The sequence below is a fragment of the Aedes albopictus genome, chromosome 3 (assembly GCF_035046485.1).
Source record: "Aedes albopictus strain Foshan chromosome 3, AalbF5, whole genome shotgun sequence".
In the NCBI taxonomy this organism is placed as follows: domain Eukaryota; kingdom Metazoa; phylum Arthropoda; class Insecta; order Diptera; family Culicidae; genus Aedes; species Aedes albopictus.
In genome coordinates, this window is record NC_085138.1 from 119,058,961 (window position 1) to 119,076,216 (window position 17,256).

At 37.0% G+C, this 17,256-nt stretch overlaps 1 protein-coding gene across 3 annotated transcripts in view; it reads left to right on the forward strand.

Annotated features, from left to right (window-relative positions):
* LOC115263581 (GTPase-activating Rap/Ran-GAP domain-like protein 3) overlaps positions 1 to 17,256 on the forward strand; it is a 598,953-nt gene that overhangs the window by 95,595 nt on the left and 486,102 nt on the right. Inside the window, exon 1 of one of the 3 annotated variants that reach the window (XM_029866830.2) lies at positions 8,592 to 9,246. The exons of the other annotated variants lie outside the window; for them this stretch is intronic. Within the exon in view, the coding sequence (XP_029722690.2) occupies positions 8,798 to 9,246 (449 nt within the window). The 5' untranslated portion in view covers positions 8,592 to 8,797. Of the gene's footprint in view, positions 1 to 8,591; positions 9,247 to 17,256 lie in introns of those variants that run through there. 3 annotated transcript variants of the gene reach the window in all.

A 17,256-nucleotide genomic window follows, 5' to 3' on the forward strand; every position in this document is an offset into this window, starting at 1 on the left:
AAATTTGTAAAAAGAATCTAAAATCCAGATGCTAGAAACTAGAATCTAGAATCCCGAAACTGCAAATTGTAGTAGCATACAAGGAAGGTGGGAGCTATACGCTGGAAGCCAGAAACCAAAACCTGAAACCAGAAGATTAAGACCAAAAACTAGAAACCAGAAACCAGACAGACAAAAGCATACAACCGGAAGAAGCTATAAGCCAAAAACTTGAAATTAGAAGTCGGAGTCAGAAGCTTAAAATCAAAAGCTGGAGTGAGAAACTAAAAACCCGATGTGAGAGCTTAAACCCAGCAGCTTGAATGCAGAAGCAAGGAGCAAGAACTAGACGTCAAAAACCCGACGCCACAGTGATAGACATTCGTTTAGCCGAGAACAAAAAAAAATGTCAGGAAACTCATACAAAAGATAAAACTTTTTTATCGTAGTATTAGTATATCTAGTACAGTTTTATAAAAATGTGATACATTAAACTTTCATATACACTGAAACAAAACCGAGGGTAAAAACCCTTCAAATTTCATTTTTTGCCTAGACATTCGTTTAGCCGAGGTAAATGAAAAATTGGTTTTCAATAGATTTTTTACAATTTCGTGAGTATATTTCGAGAATATACAAGGCATTTTGTTTATGACGTGTTAGCAAGATATTTGACCTTAAAAGTTTATTTATTTGTGAAATTCGGAGAAATATTATAAAAAAATGTCCCGATAAGGAGAAGCGACGATAAACAAATTTATTTAAGAAAACTAATTTCTGTAAACACTCAAACGTAAGCTAGATTAGCAGTTTTGAAAATATGGCACAGAATTATTGTCAGAAATGTTCAAATTATTGCATAAAATGTCATGAAAAAATAAGTATATTGATTTTTGGTTGGTTAAACTTTAAAATGGGATTGATAAAAGCTAAAATAAATAGTTCTGCATTGAAATAAATACGTGCCTTAATGCCTGGGGAGTAGACATGTTCACATTTAAGAAAATGTCTTGAATCCCACTGGTCAAGTAAATATCATAATTCTCATGCCAAAATGAACTTCTGGTCAAATTTTCAGTTAGATTGATAAAGATTTCGATGTGCTTCAAGTCGATTTGGTAATTTCAGGCTTTTCTACACTTTAAAAAATCATAACTATTGAACGAAAAGGCATACGGTTAGGATTATAGCTCGAAATCAAAGCTTATTATGTTCCACAAAAGTCGTTCATACATACTTGTACAATTCTTGCAAGTTTTGTCAGTAATAAATTGAGTTTTGTTCTAAGTGGTACCGAAAAATCTGATATCTTGTAGTCAAAATGGCCTGGGAAGCAAGGAATGATGAAATTCTAGGAGTTGAAATACTCAGGAGATAATCATGTCATATCTCTCAAGACGAACCCCGTTCGAGATAAATCAGCAGCTTTTTGGGATAAATTATTAAAAATGCTGGAAGCCGTGCCACACGTCGTCATCATCATGGGGGACAGAAAAGCTTCAAGTTACATCAAAATTAACACAAAATGAGCACATGAGCCTTGATTTTTTCTGCCAAACGATGATTGTTTTGGTCACATTTCATTGATGAATCAGAACGATTTGAAAACAGTCATCGTCATCAGCAATGAAAAACCAATGCTAACGTGCTCATTTTTTTCCATTCGATAGGCGCTTTGTGGTGATTATTTGCCCCCATCGGTGGGTGATGGCGTGTGACATGGCTTTCAGCATTTTTAATAAATTATTACAAAAAGCTTCAGGGTGACCTCGAACGGGGATCGTCGTGGGATATATTACATGATTATCTCCAGAATATTTCATATCAGAAAATTTCATTAATCCATGCTTCCCATGCCATTTTGACTCCAAGATAACAGATTTTTCGGTACCACCTAGAACAAAGCTCAATTTATTACTGACAAAACTTGAAAGAATTGTATAAGTGTGTATGGACAACTTTTGTGGAATATGATAAGCTTTGATTTCGAGCTATAATCATTATTGTATGTCTTTCCGTTCAATAGTTATGATTTTTTAAAGTGTAGAAAAGCCCGAAATTACCAAATCGACTTGAAGCACATCGAAATCTTTATCAATCAAGCTGAAAATTTGATCAGAAGTTCATTTCGGCATGAGAATTATGATACTTACTTGACCGGTGGGATTCAAGACATTTTCTAAAATGTGAACATGTCTACTGGGGAGTATACCTGTTTGATACTACCATTACTAAATGAGTTAGAAGACTGCAAAGTGAAAGAACTGCAAGAAGTGTCAGATTTTGCGTACCCTGTTTAATCAAAAGCAGATGCTCATACAAAAATGCAAGATTTGGTTAAATAATTGGCTTATTTCATTCAATCTGAAGAAATATATTATAAATGAGTCTTAGTTGTGAACCACATTTATTTTTAACATGATTTATTTGAAAAGAATGTCTAAATTATGAAACAAGTAGTTCATGTTAGAAATTTGAATACTTTCGGCGCCATTTCTCGAAATATGAGCCGTCCAATGTATATTATTTCAGGCCAGGATACAGTCTAGAAGATATTGGGAGCTATTAGAAGACGTAATAGTAGTAAACGCTGTGATTTATGCAAGTGAAACCATCATATTTCATCAAAACAATATCTAAATACGTGATTTTTTGATGGTTTGTGTTATTTTTTTCTGTTAAAAACGTTATTTTTCGCAAAATTTCAACCTGCTTTGGTCATGAAACTTTCATTAGATTCTTTTGAAACACTTCCGATAAAAATAACTACATAAAATCTCAATTGAGAAACATTTAAAATATTATGACATATTTATATGAGATGCATGCAAAATTAATATGGCAACACTTCAAAAAATGATCTAATTCATGATTAACAAGTTGATCTATAATGCAGATCACCATACAAAATGACTTTGTTGGATATTTTTCGAAATTTGATAGTTTTTTATTTTGGAATTCTAAAAATTGTACAATTCGGCTAAACGAATGTCTAGGCAAAAATTACATTTGAAGGGTTTTTACCTTCTTTTTTGTTTCAGTGTATATGTAAGTGTGATGTATCACATTTTTATAAAACAGTACTAGATATTCTATCACTACGATAAAAAAGTTTTATCATAAAATGTTTTGTATGAGTTTCCTGGCACGTTTTTGAATTTTTTTTAGCCTCGGCTAAACGAATGTCTATCACTGTAGTAGCAGTCTCATTGTCAACACCATTCCCCTATTATTGTTCATTCTCTCATTTCAAATGAATTGCTGAGTGCCCCCATGTACCCTCGTCTCGTACTGACTGGTCAGCACCATGAGCAGTGAGGGATGTTGTGTTGTGCACGCAGTGAAAATTGACTGACAGCCACCACCCGCCGCCATTAGGGGTCGCGACGACGGCTGCGAGGAGCATCCATCCCAGTTGGTGATGATGTTGGCGGCATCAAGCTGTGACTTGATGGTCCCATTCTTGTCTCGTCGCGCGTTACGGGCTGGCGTGTTCCCGGACCGGTATCCGTTGGGCGCGTGATTTTCTTCGACGTGGAACTGTGCCGTAAAATTGTAGAGAAAATTGTTTCCTTTTGAAGGCGAACAGATGCTACCAGTCAGTCAGTGTGTTATACTATAGTTCCTTTCGGTTTACTGTAGCAAAAAATGTCCTTTTGTGAAACATATGTGCTTGGGTGAAAATGGCTTTTTGAAGACCTTGTGTATGTGAGATCCTTTGTTTTGTCGTCCCCAAAAAAAAAAAGTTGCTCAAATTTTCATAGTGAACTGGGTGTGGGTCGGCGGTTTGTGGTGCCATCCTGTTTGATGTGTTTTTTGTGAGATAAAAATTAACCGGAATTCGTTGAACCATGATCCTTCGTCGTAGTGGGTGGTGAAGACGCATTAAGGAGATTAGTGTCTGATTGGAGCAAAATCTGTGCTTGAAGGCGATGCCACATTGGTGCTTTAGAATGGTTCAAAGGGATTACAAGGACTCTGTAGAGGGAAGCTTCAGTGTGCTTAAATGATATCCTATGCTTTTTCTTCTAATGAGATTGCATCCACAGATAGTTACCGCTCTTATAGAACGTCTCTATTGAGAGTATGAATTGTGCTCATTAGGAAGATTACCGATGCTTGCACAGTTAGATTCATTTTGAAATACAGTATATTTGCGTGTTCATTCATATGCATATAACACACGATTCTAACTTTATTATGTGTCATTCATGTGTTGCATTTATAAACTAGCAAAGGTTGACACAAATGATGTAATAACTTCTGAGCGCATTTTTTTAGATATTCAGAAGTCATTTTTCAAGACATCTGATCCGAGAATAGATAGGCAATTCAATTCAGGCTATGCGGATTTGTGTCAAAATCTTTTATTTATTTTCTAGTTCACACATATTGGTCCGCCCAGGTCCGCCCTTTGTGCTTTCTGCACTCTTTGCCTTATTCTGCCAACCGGATCAGTAGCGAACACCAAGTTTGCAGGGTTTTGTTCATGGTACATTTGGTACGGGATGAATTTTTTGTGACTGGTTTTCATGGCATTTCTAAAGGATTTGCCGTACATAGACAAGAAGACAAGAAGACAAGAAGACAAGAAGACAAGAAGACAAGAAGACAAGAAGACAAGAAGACAAGAAGACAAGAAGACAAGAAGACAAGAAGACAAGAAGACAAGAAGACAAGAAGACAAGAAGACAAGAAGACAAGAAGACAAGAAGACAAGAAGACAAGAAGACAAGAAGACAAGAAGACAAGAAGACAAGAAGACAAGAAGACAAGAAGACAAGAAGACAAGAAGACAAGAAGACAAGAAGACAAGAAGACAAGAAGACAAGAAGACAAGAAGACAAGAAGACAAGAAGACAAGAAGACAAGAAGACAAGAAGACAAGAAGACAAGAAGACAAGAAGACAAGAAGACAAGAAGACAAGAAGACAAGAAGACAAGAAGACAAGAAGACAAGAAGACAAGAAGACAAGAAGACAAGAAGACAAGAAGACAAGAAGACAAGAAGACAAGAAGACAAGAAGACAAGAAGACAAGAAGACAAGAAGACAAGAAGACAAGAAGACAAGAAGACAAGAAGACAAGAAGACAAGAAGACAAGAAGACAAGAAGACAAGAAGACAAGAAGACAAGAAGACAAGAAGACAAGAAGACAAGAAGACAAGAAGACAAGAAGACAAGAAGACAAGAAGACAAGAAGACAAGAAGACAAGAAGACAAGAAGACAAGAAGACAAGAAGACAAGAAGACAAGAAGACAAGAAGACAAGAAGACAAGAAGACAAGAAGACAAGAAGACAAGAAGACAAGAAGACAAGAAGACAAGAAGACAAGAAGACAAGAAGACAAGAAGACAAGAAGACAAGAAGACAAGAAGACAAGAAGACAAGAAGACAAGAAGACAAGAAGACAAGAAGACAAGAAGACAAGAAGACAAGAAGACAAGAAGACAAGAAGACAAGAAGACAAGAAGACAAGAAGACAAGAAGACAAGAAGACAAGAAGACAAGAAGACAAGAAGACAAGAAGACAAGAAGACAAGAAGACAAGAAGACAAGAAGACAAGAAGACAAGAAGACAAGAAGACAAGAAGACAAGAAGACAAGAAGACAAGAAGACAAGAAGACAAGAAGACAAGAAGACAAGAAGACAAGAAGACAAGAAGACAAGAAGACAAGAAGACAAGAAGACAAGAAGACAAGAAGACAAGAAGACAAGAAGACAAGAAGACAAGAAGACAAGAAGACAAGAAGACAAGAAGACAAGAAGACAAGAAGACAAGAAGACAAGAAGACAAGAAGACAAGAAGACAAGAAGACAAGAAGACAAGAAGACAAGAAGACAAGAAGACAAGAAGACAAGAAGACAAGAAGACAAGAAGACAAGAAGACAAGAAGACAAGAAGACAAGAAGACAAGAAGACAAGAAGACAAGAAGACAAGAAGACAAGAAGACAAGAAGACAAGAAGACAAGAAGACAAGAAGACAAGAAGACAAGAAGACAAGAAGACAAGAAGACAAGAAGACAAGAAGACAAGAAGACAAGAAGACAAGAAGACAAGAAGACAAGAAGACAAGAAGACAAGAAGACAAGAAGACAAGAAGACAAGAAGACAAGAAGACAAGAAGACAAGAAGACAAGAAGACAAGAAGACAAGAAGACAAGAAGACAAGAAGACAAGAAGACAAGAAGACAAGAAGACAAGAAGACAAGAAGACAAGAAGACAAGAAGACAAGAAGACAAGAAGACAAGAAGACAAGAAGACAAGAAGACAAGAAGACAAGAAGACAAGAAGACAAGAAGACAAGAAGACAAGAAGACAAGAAGACAAGAAGACAAGAAGACAAGAAGACAAGAAGACAAGAAGACAAGAAGACAAGAAGACAAGAAGACAAGAAGACAAGAAGACAAGAAGACAAGAAGACAAGAAGACAAGAAGACAAGAAGACAAGAAGACAAGAAGACAAGAAGACAAGAAGACAAGAAGACAAGAAGACAAGAAGACAAGAAGACAAGAAGACAAGAAGACAAGAAGACAAGAAGACAAGAAGACAAGAAGACAAGAAGACAAGAAGACAAGAAGACAAGAAGACAAGAAGACAAGAAGACAAGAAGACAAGAAGACAAGAAGACAAGAAGACAAGAAGACAAGAAGACAAGAAGACAAGAAGACAAGAAGACAAGAAGACAAGAAGACAAGAAGACAAGAAGACAAGAAGACAAGAAGACAAGAAGACAAGAAGACAAGAAGACAAGAAGACAAGAAGACAAGAAGACAAGAAGACAAGAAGACAAGAAGACAAGAAGACAAGAAGACAAGAAGACAAGAAGACAAGAAGACAAGAAGACAAGAAGACAAGAAGACAAGAAGACAAGAAGACAAGAAGACAAGAAGACAAGAAGACAAGAAGACAAGAAGACAAGAAGACAAGAAGACAAGAAGACAAGAAGACAAGAAGACAAGAAGACAAGAAGACAAGAAGACAAGAAGACAAGAAGACAAGAAGACAAGAAGACAAGAAGACAAGAAGACAAGAAGACAAGAAGACAAGAAGACAAGAAGACAAGAAGACAAGAAGACAAGAAGACAAGAAGACAAGAAGACAAGAAGACAAGAAGACAAGAAGACAAGAAGACAAGAAGACAAGAAGACAAGAAGACAAGAAGACAAGAAGACAAGAAGACAAGAAGACAAGAAGACAAGAAGACAAGAAGACAAGAAGACAAGAAGACAAGAAGACAAGAAGACAAGAAGACAAGAAGACAAGAAGACAAGAAGACAAGAAGACAAGAAGACAAGAAGACAAGAAGACAAGAAGACAAGAAGACAAGAAGACAAGAAGACAAGAAGACAAGAAGACAAGAAGACAAGAAGACAAGAAGACAAGAAGACAAGAAGACAAGAAGACAAGAAGACAAGAAGACAAGAAGACAAGAAGACAAGAAGACAAGAAGACAAGAAGACAAGAAGACAAGAAGACAAGAAGACAAGAAGACAAGAAGACAAGAAGACAAGAAGACAAGAAGACAAGAAGACAAGAAGACAAGAAGACAAGAAGACAAGAAGACAAGAAGACAAGAAGACAAGAAGACAAGAAGACAAGAAGACAAGAAGACAAGAAGACAAGAAGACAAGAAGACAAGAAGACAAGAAGACAAGAAGACAAGAAGACAAGAAGACAAGAAGACAAGAAGACAAGAAGACAAGAAGACAAGAAGACAAGAAGACAAGAAGACAAGAAGACAAGAAGACAAGAAGACAAGAAGACAAGAAGACAAGAAGACAAGAAGACAAGAAGACAAGAAGACAAGAAGACAAGAAGACAAGAAGACAAGAAGACAAGAAGACAAGAAGACAAGAAGACAAGAAGACAAGAAGACAAGAAGACAAGAAGACAAGAAGACAAGAAGACAAGAAGACAAGAAGACAAGAAGACAAGAAGACAAGAAGACAAGAAGACAAGAAGACAAGAAGACAAGAAGACAAGAAGACAAGAAGACAAGAAGACAAGAAGACAAGAAGACAAGAAGACAAGAAGACAAGAAGACAAGAAGACAAGAAGACAAGAAGACAAGAAGACAAGAAGACAAGAAGACAAGAAGACAAGAAGACAAGAAGACAAGAAGACAAGAAGACAAGAAGACAAGAAGACAAGAAGACAAGAAGACAAGAAGACAAGAAGACAAGAAGACAAGAAGACAAGAAGACAAGAAGACAAGAAGACAAGAAGACAAGAAGACAAGAAGACAAGAAGACAAGAAGACAAGAAGACAAGAAGACAAGAAGACAAGAAGACAAGAAGACAAGAAGACAAGAAGACAAGAAGACAAGAAGACAAGAAGACAAGAAGACAAGAAGACAAGAAGACAAGAAGACAAGAAGACAAGAAGACAAGAAGACAAGAAGACAAGAAGACAAGAAGACAAGAAGACAAGAAGACAAGAAGACAAGAAGACAAGAAGACAAGAAGACAAGAAGACAAGAAGACAAGAAGACAAGAAGACAAGAAGACAAGAAGACAAGAAGACAAGAAGACAAGAAGACAAGCAAGAAGACAAGAGATGTCTTTAGTATCTTTCAATCAACTTCGCCAATCGAAGGGGGCGTTTTTGAACGCGTGAAAAACATTGAACTTGCGTCTGCAGCTATTCCTTATCCCAAACCAGCCTAAAGCAGCCCATCCTTGTGGTCCATCATTTCTTTGTGAAGACAAAATCAAATAAATAAAACAGTTTCTATTCAAATGAGCTCACTGAAGTGAAGAAGTTATTCGTTGCATTCCGGAGAAGATATACAGCCAGCCAGCAGCCAAAATGGAAAGCACGGCTGCTGGAGCAGATAGTTCCGACGCAGCATCAGGAGATGCACGTCATTCATCTCCCTTGTTGCAACAGAATATTCAATCACCGACGTCTTCGTCACCCGTCGTCGTCGTGGCGGCACCGTCGTCAGCATCCTCTAAATCACCTTCACTATTGTCACCATCCCCATCGTCGTCCTTGTCAACAACTGGGGTACCATCGGCAGCCAACAACAACGCTCCTGTTACAAAACAGGCTTCAATCCCGTGCAGACGACGTGGACGGTTACAGCGTTCGGAGCGGCTGCAGTCGGATGGGTCCTCGCAGCAGCAGTCCTACTCCAGCTTGGAAGCACTGATACGTGATAGCTTCGGTCAGATAGTCTGGCCAATTCGCATCACCAGCTGGGATCTGTTGAATAGTGCTGGCGCAGTGGTTCCACCGGACCTTATCAATGCAAGGTAAGAGTGATAGAGCACCATCAGGGTTTGTGTTGGTGTAGGACTGGAGTTTTGCCACAGGAAACAATTAATGTGCTCATGCAACCATCTTCAATGGAGATGAAAGCGCACTAGGAACAAACATATTGCACAGAGAATGATAAAAGTGGAAAAGTGTGGAACTGTCCATAAAGACAGTTCTAATATCATTTAATACTTTTCTTTAATTTATTAGTGCAATGTAATGTAGGTATACCTCGATTTTATGGACCCTCGATTATATACACCGTGTCCAATAAGTTCTCATACAAAATCAAATTCAATTTATTTCATATCTGTAATTAGGATTTTTAAAGTAAATTTATTTATTGAAAGGCCAACTAACATACACCAAATACAGCATATGTTTCGGAACTAACTGTCCTTTATCCTTCTTTGCTGATCGCCTATGTGTCGTAAGTCCATTTCAGCTGGCACGCACGCCATTTAATTGGTATTTCATCGTATTTCAACGAGTAATGGTTTTAAGTTGAAACAAATTAGGTTCCTGTCCTCCCTATTGCTAGTAGCAACTATGACCAGAAGAAAAAAAATATGGGATCCTGTATTGGTAAAGTACGGAGCCGTTTTATTTTGTACAAAATAAAACATAAATTAAACAAGAATTTCCATTTACCTGTTTCAATGAGATTTGTTGTATCAAAGAAGCATGGGTGCATCTTATCTGGTTGATTCACACCATTCTCACTTATAAAACATGCTTGTATTCCTATTGTGGTAAATTTTGTCCAAAATTTACGTTTTATGATGTTTGTCTTCGATATAACGGTTATTTTCATGAAAATCAGCCCAAGATGAGCTTACTTGCAAATTTCTTACCATATCATCACTAAAACTGTATTGTTTTAGCCTTAGTATATCCATTTGGTACATAACTTGGGATACAAACTCATAATTAATCCTTATGGACTCTATTTCGCTACCGTAGAATGAAAAACTTTTCAGATATTTTCTTGCGTGCCGGAGAAAACGAATTTCAGAAATTGGAAGATTATTGCTAGGCTTTTAAAAGCAAATAGAAAATAAAGTTATTCTAAACCGTATGCTTTATTTATTCAGTATTATGCGGCCTTTCAATACATGTATTCATATTGAAAATATGAATCACATATGTGAAATAAAATGATATTTTCTAAATTTGTATTTTGTATGAGAACTTATTGGACACGGTGTAGACCCTCGATTTTATGTTCATTTTTTCAATGGTAATTTTTTTAATATCCATTCAGTTTAAAACGCAGTTTGTATCATCATGATTTAAAAAGCAGGAATTTTCAGCCTTTTGACACACGGGTCACTTCATATCAATAAATTGCTTTATGGAGCACCCACAATATGGCGCCAAAGCATACCTCATGGCATACTTAGTCTTATATATGTATTTACCTAATCCCATGACTTCTATTTCTGACTTCATTTTTTATAATAGGTATGAAATACAATGGCATATGTTTGACCGCGTATAGCTCGTAAACGGAACGTCGGATTTGGGTGTTTTTATGAGACAAAAACCCGGATTAATCCACCTAGTGGTGATAGTGCCTTTCTCGTCGAATAAATACGCGTGATCTTTCCGTCGACGTTAGCCAAAATGTTCCTGAGTCCTTTATATAGAAAAGCAACAATTTTAGCAAAGCCAACATCGATTTGGAAAACTTATTATTGGTACATATTCCGATGTTATGTTCAACAGCAAAACAGAGCTAAAAAATATTGCAAAATGCATTGGGATCTTGATTGGGATCATTGTGACCCCATTCTATTCACTACGGCAGCGGGGTGAGCGTCAGCTAATGCATGAAGAAGGTTGACTTCATTGACAATCACAGATCACTTTGTGATCTTCGACAAAGTTTTTTTTAGCACACTTTAGGCTGTTTTTTATTTTTATATATTTTATTTTTTTTATATTTTGGCGGGTCCGATCATTAGCGGGTCCGATTCCGGTTATCTCAAATACGGTCTGAGACTATGTTCTTGTCAACTGTTCATCGGGTTACCTAAAAAGCCGAATATTAATGTTATCTGAGACTATTTTCTTGCTAACCGTTTAGCAAATTTAAAAAAAAAATGCATGTTTTGGTTCACTTCTATTTGATCACTTCCAATTGAAAACCCGCAACCAATTTCGAAATACTGTTACTAGTTCTAGATGTGGCCTGAGACTATTTTCCTGTTGACCGTTCATCAGATTATCAAAAACGCCGCTCTGGTTTGGTTTCCCTCTATATTTTACCACTTCCGGCGAGTTACTCGTCTCATCACCAGTTCTGGAACACTACCAGTTCTCCCAAATATGGTCTGTGATTATTTGCTGGCTAACCGTTTATCATGTTACTAAATAAATCATTGATATGTTGCATGTATTGGTTCTCTACATTTACATTTGACCATTTCTGGCGGGACACCCGGAATCGGTTCCGTAACACACTGATACGGCTTGCGTCTATTTTTTGCATCTGTTCATCATGTTAATTAAAAAGCCACGATACCTCAATGCATGGGTTTGGATTGAGCCTATTTGTTTGCTTAGTTTATTAGGCTATCAAAAAAGCCGCGCTTTGCTGTTTCGCATGCAGGGTTTTGTTCAATTTTATATTTAGCCGCTTTTGGAGGAAAACTCGGAACTAGTTTCGGCACTACTGGCAGTCTCTTATGTGGTCTTAGCTTACTTCCTTGATTAGCGGTCATCAAGTTGTCGGAAATGTCGTGATTTGATGTGCCGCATGCATAAATTTTGTTCACTTTTATATACGGCCACTTCCGGCGGGACATCCGCAACCGGTTCCGAAACACTACCGGCCCAGATATGGTCTGAGTCTTTTTAATGCCAACCTTTCTTTATCATAAAAGCCGCGCTTTGATAGGTCGCATGCATGGATTTGGTTTACTTTTATATTTGGCCACTTCCAGCGGGACATCCTAAACCGGTTTCGGATCACTACCGGTTCAGATATGGTCTGAGACTATTTTCTTGACAGCTTTCATTAGGTTATCAAAAAAGCCCCGCTTTGATATGTTGCATGCGTGGATTATTTTTTTTATATTTGGTTACTTCCAGCGGGACACCAGGAACCGGTTCCGGAACACAACCGGGTCAGATATGGTCTGGGACTGTTTTCTTGCTAACTGTTCATCAAGTTATCGAAAATGGCGCAGTTTGATGTGTCGCATGCATAGTTTTGGATCACTTTTATATTTGGCCACTTCCAGCGGGACATCCGAAACCGGTTCCGGAACACTACCGGTTCAGATATGGTCTGAGATTGTTTTCTTGCTAACTGTTTATCAAGTAATCGAAAATGCCGCAGTTTGATATGTCGCATGCATAGTTTTGGATCATTTTTATATTTGGCCACTTCCAGCGGGACATACGGAACCGGTTCCGGAACACTACCGGTTCAGATATGGTCTGAGACTGTTTCTTTGCTAACTGTTGATTAGGTAATCAAAAACGCCCCAGTTTGATGTGTCGCATGTATGTGTTTGTTAAATTGTTATGTATGGCTCCTTCCAAGGGTACTGTTCCGGAACACCTAAATGGCCATAACTCTGGAACGGCTGGACCGATCCGAACCATTTTCAATAGGAAACAATGGGACTAGATTTTGCGTCGAATGAACCATCGGTCATTTAAATCGGTTGAGGTTTACTGCCAAAAAGTGATGTGAGTTTTTTGTCCACACACATACAGACACACACACACGCACGCACACACACACATACACACATACACACACACACAGACATCACCTCAATTCGTCGAGCTGAGTCGATTGGTATATGTGATTTGACCCTCCGGGCCTTCTATCAAAAAGTCATTTTTGGAGTGAACATATAGCCTTTCCAGTACACTTAGTGTACGAGAAAGACAAAAACATGGAGAAATTGAGATTTTTTGAAAACCGATTTTTCATGTATTTTGAACAGGGGGCCCTGATTTGGAACGTCAAAAAAAAAAACACGGTTGGCAAGGCAAACTTAGCCGCAGCCGGGGACAGCTATAAATATCTCTCGCTTTCAACATTCATGACTTTCTCACCGATAATTCTAATATATTCCTCATATTTTTGGTAGATGCCTTATACTATCTTGGCGTGTATTCAGCTCATTGGATTCAATAATTTGAAGCAAATTCCATAAAAAGGTCATTGTAATATTTCGGCAGATTACTGACAAGACGTGTGATAATTTATTTCCTGTGATGTCATGGTTGATACAAAGCTAGTTAGTCAAGTTTCTGAAGGAAACGCTTCAGCAATTCATTAAAGAATTGCTGGAACAACTTCTGAAAGAATCAATGGAACAGCTTTTGAAGAAATTCCTGCTGAAATTACTTCTAGGAATATATATTTCAGAAAGTTTAGCTGAAGAAATTTCAGATTAAATAAAACAACTCTGTAGAAAATTAATTATTGAATTCCTGAAATAATTTCTGGAAAAAACAGGGGTGTTTTAAGAATCCATAGATGGATTTTCTGAAGAAAGTCTAGAAGGGATACCTGAAGAAACATCTGGAAACCCCTGGTCCCAAGTAACATACTTGTCACAGAAGAGTCGGCGGCGCAGGTGACTCTTCTGTGGCAAGTGTGTTGCTTGGAGTGGAATGCCTAACAAAACCTCTTGTTATATTTTTGAAAAAAAAAAATAACCTGAAGAAATTCCCTAACAGAAATCCATAATTTTTTTATGAATTCCTAGAGGAATACATAGAAAAAATCCTAGGTGTACGCTTGGAGGAATTTCTGGAAAAATATATTGAGGAATAATTGGCGGAATTTCTGATGAAATTTCTGTGTGAATTTCTGCAGGAATCTCTGCAAGAATGTCTTCGAACCTTTCCGTAAAAATCCTTATAAAAACCTCTTAAAACATCTGTGGAAAAAAAATTCTGAAAGAATCTATGGAGGAAATAAGATTCTTTTGACTTTCCTAAGAAATTTTTGGAACAATTTCTGGAAGAGAAATGTCTTGAAGGGCTATCTAAAGGAATGTGAAGGAGTCTTGGGAATTTCTTGAAGGGGCTGTTCATATACCACGTAGACTTTTTGGTGGGAGGGAGGGGGTGGGGGGTCTGGCAAAAGCCTTCGTTTCATACAACTTTTAAATGTATATATGGACAAAAGTGTACGTGGGGAAATGAGGGTGGGATCTGAGATGACCACAATTGTGCGTAATGTATCCAATGGTCTACGTGGTTTATGAACAGCCCCTAATAATCTCATGTAGATAAATTCCTAAAGGTATACTTGGAGGAAATCCTGGAGGAATTTTTGAAAAAATACATAGAGAAATATCCGGCGGAATTTCTGTTGAAATCTCTGTGAATTTTTGCAGGAATCTCTGCAAAAATGCCTTCCAGCTTTTCCATAAAAGTTCATATAAGAATCTCTTGAAGTATCTGTGGAAAAAAAATTGAAGAAATCCTTGGAGGATTTCCTAAGAAATTTTTGGAGCAATTTCTGGAAGAGAAATGTTTTAAAGGTATGTGAAGGAATCTTGGGAAATTCCTTTATAAACTATTATATTATTTCTTAAACAATCTTTGTAGAGTTTTTTAAGAAAACAATTTGAAGGAGTTCTGAATTTCTGATTCTCAATGTATCCGTGAATCATTTCCTAAAAATATATCCTAAAGGTATCTCTATTACCAATAATCTAAAATAATTCGTAGATACAGGGGATGGCCAAAATGTTTGGGATAGGCAACTTTTTTTCTCCAACAAAAAAATTCAACATGCTGTAACTTTTCATAGGATGCATAAAAAAATCTCAAATTTTGACTGTTTGCCAACCTATTATATGTGCATCATTGGTACAAAATTGGGCTTGATTGATAAATTTTTCGCGAAGTTAGTACAGTTCTGGTAAAACACTATTATTTAGACTACTAATTTTTGAACTATCATACCTCGGAAACAGTGAACCGAATTGAATGAATTTTTTAACGTTTATTAACAATATATTGATACTGAATACGACGCTATAAAATGTAATATTTTCTCACGGCGAATTAAGTTATACCGGATTGAAATTTTTGCCCATATAGAGGAAAATTCATTCAATTCGGTTCACTGGTTTCCGAGATATGACAGCTCAAAAATGAGTTGTCAGAAAAATAGGGTTTTACTCGAACGGTTCTAATTTTGCGAAATTTGTACCAATGATACACACATAATAGGTTGACAAACAGTCAAAATTTGAGATTTTTTGATGCGCTCTATGAAAAGTTATAGCTTGTTGAACTTTTTTGTGAGAGAAAAAAAGTTGCCTATCCCAAACATTTTGGCCATCCCCTGTAAATTTATGGAATAATCTATACAAGATTTTATGATAGGAATTCTTGAAGTATTTTCTAAAGGAATCCATGCAACATTTTACTAAGGAGCTCTCGGAGAAATTTCTGGAGGACAATCTAAAGTCTAAAGGAATCCCAAGAAAATTTTGTTAAAGAATTTCTGACTGAATTTCTTTAGGATTTTCTGGATGATTGAAATTTACGAGAAGTTTCCAAAGGAGTCTCTGAAAGAACTTGTTGAAAAATTCCTGAGAGATTTTAGCAGGAACTCGAGAAAGATTTTTCCATTGAACCCTAAGATGGTTTTCAGCAAGGGTTCATGAAAGAATTATCGAAAATGTGGAAGTTTTTTCGAAGTTATCCTTGGAGAAATTAGTAAAGAAATCTCTGGAGGAAAATCTGGAGATATTTGTGAAGAAACAATTAGTCGAATTTATAATAAAAGCCATGAGAGATTTTCTGAATGAATCCCTCGAGAAAAAAATGTGAAGGTACCCATAGGGTAGTTTCTATAAAAGTTCTTGCAGAAAATTGGAACCCGATTGGTTTCCACATTTTTTTTAAAGAGCTCCTGGAGGAATTTCAAAATGAAGCCTGTATCCGCAATAATCGGGACACTGAAGTACGACTGTAGCTCTGTAATAAATCGGTAAAATTGGCCAAATAATTTACTGAGAACTCTTTGGTGTATATTTATTATTTGTGTTAAATTTCATAAAAATCGATGCATTACTTTTCATTGTGGATGAAAAACAAACAGACGTGGTTTTAAGCATTTTGTACAATCATGACCAATTTTCATTCACATAATAGATGGTTCTTTTACGCTATATAGCTGTACGGCTCAAAGTTTTGTGATGACAATTATGAAATTTCGTTCGCAATTATGATACTTATAGAGACACTTTCTTGCAAAATTTCATCAACTTTGATAAACTGGTTTGAAAGCTACTGGTGTTGATAAGGGTGAGTGTTAGTAGTGAAATTTTTCGTGTTTTTCATGTGCGATGTTTGCCTATTCATAACTTTTGAATTTCTCTGCTAATTCTCATGAAATTTTCACAAAAGTTTGTTGATTATATGTATATGTGGAGCCTCGTAGCCGTGCGGTTAGGGTCACCAAGCTTCTAATCGCACCATGCTATGGGGTGAGGGTTCGATTCCCGCTCCGGGCGATGAAACTTTTCGTGAGAATAGTTTCTTCTCCGTATCCACTGGTGCATGCTCCGTGTGTCCCTTGTCTAATGTTTAGTTTCATTCAGTCTGTACAGCCTCTGGCTGAAGACGGTGTCCGCGTCTTTTTTTTTTTTTATATTATGCCTGCAAAATTTGATGATTATTGGTATTGTACTTTCAATAATACAGTCGAAAAAATAAAGGGTTCTGACTAATTTCTGTCTGAGGAGCTAAAATCACGTTCAGTCCCATGTTTCTGCTATAAAACTGTTGGAAGTGCGTCGATTTTTTTTTTGAGATTTTGCCTATCTAACAAATGTAGATTGAGAGGTTTGTGTTCACAATTTTAGGCATTTCCTTTGCCAAATTCAAAAGTTACAGCGCTTACACGCAAAACTAGGGGCTGTGTAAAATTCAATGGCGCACATTCTACTCTTTCCCTGCCACAACAAAAAGTACTGCACCGATTCACATGAAATTTTGTAGGGGAAATGAAC